The 5,045-nt window shown below is 42.6% G+C and overlaps 1 protein-coding gene across 1 annotated transcript; it reads right to left on the bottom strand.

Annotated features, from left to right (window-relative positions):
• Positions 1-418: 418 nt before the first annotated feature.
• LOC122919663 lies at positions 419-3,661 on the bottom strand. Its single transcript, XM_044268822.1, has 2 exons — positions 2,904-3,661; positions 419-552 (listed from the first exon to the last, which is right to left on the bottom strand). Exons 1-2 carry the CDS (start codon positions 3,654-3,656, stop codon positions 535-537), a joined length of 771 nt encoding a protein of 256 aa, XP_044124757.1. The 5' UTR covers positions 3,657-3,661; the 3' UTR covers positions 419-534.
• Between the last annotated feature and the right edge of the window lie 1,384 nt (positions 3,662-5,045).

The raw sequence follows: 5,045 nt of genomic DNA, 5'->3' as shown, positions 1-5,045 counted from the left end.
AGGGCCCTCTATATAATGTGCGTCTCAGATGTAGGAATGCCGAGTGGTATAGTGCGGCCTTAAATGTCCCTTTATGTGTGTCACGGTGCTCATACCTGGATACGGCTGGACCCCAGGCTTTGGCTCTTAAGCAATAAATAGGGGGAATAATTTAGGGATTTGAAAGAAAGATTGAGTACAGACCTTGTATGTAGTTGATAAGGTAAAGGATCCCAGCAGACGTGTCTTGAGCTTATGCAGGTTTATTTATCAAAATAACATTTGTCAAAGGACGCGTTTCGGCTATATTGCAGCCTTTTTCCAACAGAATATCCATCATGCAGCACAGGTTTATATACACCCAAAATGCCAGGGATAGGGTACCGCCCCGTGACATCAGCCCCAAAAGGGGGGTGGTACATAGGAGGTAACCAAAGAGTAACAAAAAAATATATACATTTTGTATTCAACAAAAGAAAACCATGTATAACGGCAACACTACGTGTTATTTTTACATACAAAACAATATAGATACCATCTTAGCTGAGAGATTCTTCAATGAGTAGATGATGTCTAAAAAAATAATAATAATAATATATATTAGATCACCGGATTAGACAGTAAAAGTGTATTGATTAGCATGGGATCCTAAATATGTGTAATTTCATAATCCCTATTTAAACCTCTAGGATATAGGGTGTCAAGGGTATGGATCCAATAGGCCTCTCGGCGTAACAATAGCTTCTTCACATCACCTCCCCTTCGTGGTCTCACTACCCGTTCTATCACCTGAAATTTTAATTGAGCAACAGTGTGTTTACATTTTTCAAAGTGGGAGGGAATCGGAAGCAATAGGTTCTTGGTCCTAATAGTGGACTTGTGCTTCCCAATGCGGTCTCTAATAGTTTGCATGGTCTCACCAATATATAAAAGCCCACAGGGACATTTAATTAAGTACACTACATTAGTAGACTCACAAGTGAAAAATCCATTCACTGGGTATATACGTCCAGTATGTGGGTGGTAAATATTAGATCCCTTGATTATATTTGAGCACTGAAAACAGTGCAGACAGGGGAACGTGCCCTTCCGCTGTGTAGCTAGTACGCTCTGCTTGAGTATGCCTCTGGGGCTCCCCACATCAGCGCGCACTAACTTATCTTTATAGCTCGGGTTTTTCTTATTGCAAATAAGCGGGGGATTTTTGAATTCTTCAATCTGGGGGTATGCTCTCCCCAACAGAGACCAGTGCTTCCTCACAACATTGTCCAATTTATAATTAAAAGGGTGGTATTTATGGACCAGGGCCACTCGCGGGGTATCTGTTTTGTCAGGTCTAGGTTTGTCTAAATCACTCATAGTTTTTTTCAAGGTTAATGGGGGATAACCTCTCTCCTCAAACCTCCTAGTCATTTCCTCAAACCTGAGACCCCGTATAGAGGGGTCTGAGACAATACGTCTCACTCTCTGGTACTGGGACTTAGGGATTGCCCTTTTCAGGGAGTGAGGATGAGCACTGGAAAAGTGGAGGATACTGTTCCTGTCTGTCTCTTTTCTAAATATGTCTGTAGAGAGATTACCATTAGGATCCTTAATTACCCTTGTGTCTAGGAAACTCACAGTTTGGCTATCACACGTAAGTATGAATTGGAAACCAGCACATGCATGGTTCAGATGTGAAAGGAAGAGGTCAAGGGTCTCACGTGGCCCCGCCCATATGCAAAAAACATCGTCAATAAATCTTTTCCATAATAAAATGTGGTTATGATACCACTCAGTGTTGTATACAAATGTATCTTCGAATTTTGACATATATGCATTTGCATAGGGCGGAGCCACGTTCGACCCCATCGCGGTCCCCCGCCTCTGCAGATAATAGGTATCTTCAAACAAAAAATAATTTTCATACAGGACGAGATGAAGGAGTTGTACAAAAAAATCACATTCGATAGGAGAGTAATTACTCTTTTCTAAGAACGACTGTACAGCCTGTATACCCCCACTGTGTTCAATAGAGGTATACAGGCTGACCACGTCAATGGTCACCAACAAACTCTCGGGTGGAATAGGTCCTAATTGTGCTATAGTGCTGAGAAAATGTTGTGTATCTGCCAAAAAGGATGGAATATCCTTTATTAAAGGTGTAAGAATCTTCTCCAGCACTATAGCCAATGGTGATAAGACAGATCCCACCGAGGCCACAATGGGGCGTCCAGGGGGGTCAATTAAAGTTTTGTGGACCTTTGGGAGCACATAGAAAACCGGTGTTATTGGTGTATGGTTGATCAAAAAGGTGTACATATTTTTATCAAAAATGCCCAATTTGGCAAAATGGTCAACAGTCCTCATGATTTTCTCTTTGATATGGAGAACCGGATCCCCATTCAAGGGTTCATATGTGTTAGAGTCCGCAAGCTGCCGCTTAATCTCTGCAACATATCTTGTTTTATCCATGAGGACAATAGCGCCCCCTTTGTCCGCTGGTTTCAAAATTAAGTTCTTATCATCCACCAAAGAGTTAATGGCTGCCCTTTCTTCAGATGTCACATTCTGTGTGAAATGTAAATTGCCCCTCTTCATCTCGTCCATATATTTATTAATGTCTCTAGTCACTAATTGGACATAGGTTTCAATAGGGTGGTAAAGTTTAGGAGGCATATATTTACTAACGTTCTTCAAACCTAAATCTGCCAAGCGTAAGCCGCATGATCCCTCCCCATCATCCGAACCTACAGTCCTATTTCCGGGATCACCAAAATGGGCTTTAAGTCGCAACTTGCGAAAAAATTGATTTATATCAATGTCATATTGAAATGAGTCAAAATTTGTAGATGGACTGAATGAAAGTCCTTTCTGGAGGGCAGACATTTGTGTGGGGCTCAGAATTTTAGAAGACAAGTTAATCACCAACGATGTGTTCTTACCTGCGAACGGGTCTGAATTGTTTGGCTCGATCCGGGCCTTGCTGTAAGGTTTGTGGTGCTTGCGTCCTGCACGCCTCCTCCGCCGCCGCGTGGGCGCCTGCCTCTCCGTAAAAAAGGACGGGAATCTTGCGGTCCAGTGGATTCGTTTCCGGAACTGGAGGTAAAGGATCCGGGTCTTGGCGATCTTCTGTAACCTGGTTTCTGGCGCCATGTCGGGTCTTGCCATCTGTATACACGGTTCAGGTGGTAATCTTCGCTATCGCGCAAAAACTTGGACCTTTTCTTCTCCTCTGTGTCTCTTTTATAAGTAGCAATATAAGTGTCCACGGACTCTTTAAGTTTCCCAAATTCCTCAGAGGTTAGAGAATCTCTCAGCTGCTGTTCGGTTGCCAAGATCTGTGTCTGGAGTTCCGTCACCGCCGTTTGTATGCGATTGATCGTCAGTAAGATCAGGTCATAAGAGCATTTGTTTATAATCTTTTCAAAGTCTCTGCTATAATCAGGATCATTGGGAAAAAAGGTCGGGCGTAAATGTACCCTCAGACCTCTAGGGATCCTTTTGACCTTATAGTACTCAGCCAAAGTAATCGCATGTAATTCATATGCGGTGAGTCGTCTGCGTTCACGCTCCCAGTGCCGCTTCTGGAATTCGCTTGTTGGGATATTTAAGAAGTCGGATGTCGATGTCACTTGAGACAGTATCCTCTCGGCATCGGTGTCCGCAAAACTTAATGTAATAGTATCTGAAGTCATCTGGAAATAGCGGTGCACGTTCCTTCAGTCAATTAGTGGAAGTAGCTGGTCAGCACTCGCTTGTTTGCACGCCGCGCGGGATCTGGATCAATCTCCACATGCGATAAGGTAAAGGATCCCAGCAGACGTGTCTTGAGCTTATGCAGGTTTATTTATCAAAATAACATTTGTCAAAGGACGCGTTTCGGCTATATTGCAGCCTTTTTCCAACAGAATATCCATCATGCAGCACAGGTTTATATACACCCAAAATGCCAGGGATAGGGTAAAATTCTTCTAAAATTCTGAGCCCCACACAAATGTCTGCCCTCCAGAAAGGACTTTCATTCAGTCCATCTACAAATTTTGACTCATTTCAATATGACATTGATATAAATCAATTTTTTCGCAAGTTGCGACTTAAAGCCCATTTTGGTGATCCCGGAAATAGGACTGTAGGTTCGGATGATGGGGAGGGATCATGCGGCTTACGCTTGGCAGATTTAGGTTTGAAGAACGTTAGTAAATATATGCCTCCTAAACTTTACCACCCTATTGAAACCTATGTCCAATTAGTGACTAGAGACATTAATAAATATATGGACGAGATGAAGAGGGGCAATTTACATTTCACACAGAATGTGACATCTGAAGAAAGGGCAGCCATTAACTCTTTGGTGGATGATAAGAACTTAATTTTGAAACCAGCGGACAAAGGGGGCGCTATTGTCCTCATGGATAAAACAAGATATGTTGCAGAGATTAAGCGGCAGCTTGCGGACTCTAACACATATGAACCCTTGAATGGGGATCCGGTTCTCCATATCAAAGAGAAAATCATGAGGACTGTTGACCATTTTGCCAAATTGGGCATTTTTGATAAAAATATGTACACCTTTTTGATCAACCATACACCAATAACACCGGTTTTCTATGTGCTCCCAAAGGTCCACAAAACTTTAATTGACCCCCCTGGACGCCCCATTGTGGCCTCGGTGGGATCTGTCTTATCACCATTGGCTATAGTGCTGGAGAAGATTCTTACACCTTTAATAAAGGATATTCCATCCTTTTTGGCAGATACACAACATTTTCTCAGCACTATAGCACAATTAGGACCTATTCCACCCGAGAGTTTGTTGGTGACCATTGACGTGGTCAGCCTGTATACCTCTATTGAACACAGTGGGGGTATACAGGCTGTACAGTCGTTCTTAGAAAAGAGTAATTACTCTCCTATCGAATGTGATTTTTTTGTACAACTCCTTCATCTCGTCCTGTATGAAAATTATTTTTTGTTTGAAGATACCTATTATCTGCAGAGGCGGGGGACCGCGATGGGGTCGAACGTGGCTCCGCCCTATGCAAATGCATATATGTCAAAATTCGAAGATACATTTGTATACAACA

Source organism: Bufo gargarizans, chromosome 9, assembly GCF_014858855.1.
Source record: "Bufo gargarizans isolate SCDJY-AF-19 chromosome 9, ASM1485885v1, whole genome shotgun sequence".
NCBI classification, from domain to species: domain Eukaryota; kingdom Metazoa; phylum Chordata; class Amphibia; order Anura; family Bufonidae; genus Bufo; species Bufo gargarizans.
Note: the sequence above shows the minus strand (reverse complement) of the source record. Positions and strands in the feature narration are given on the sequence as shown.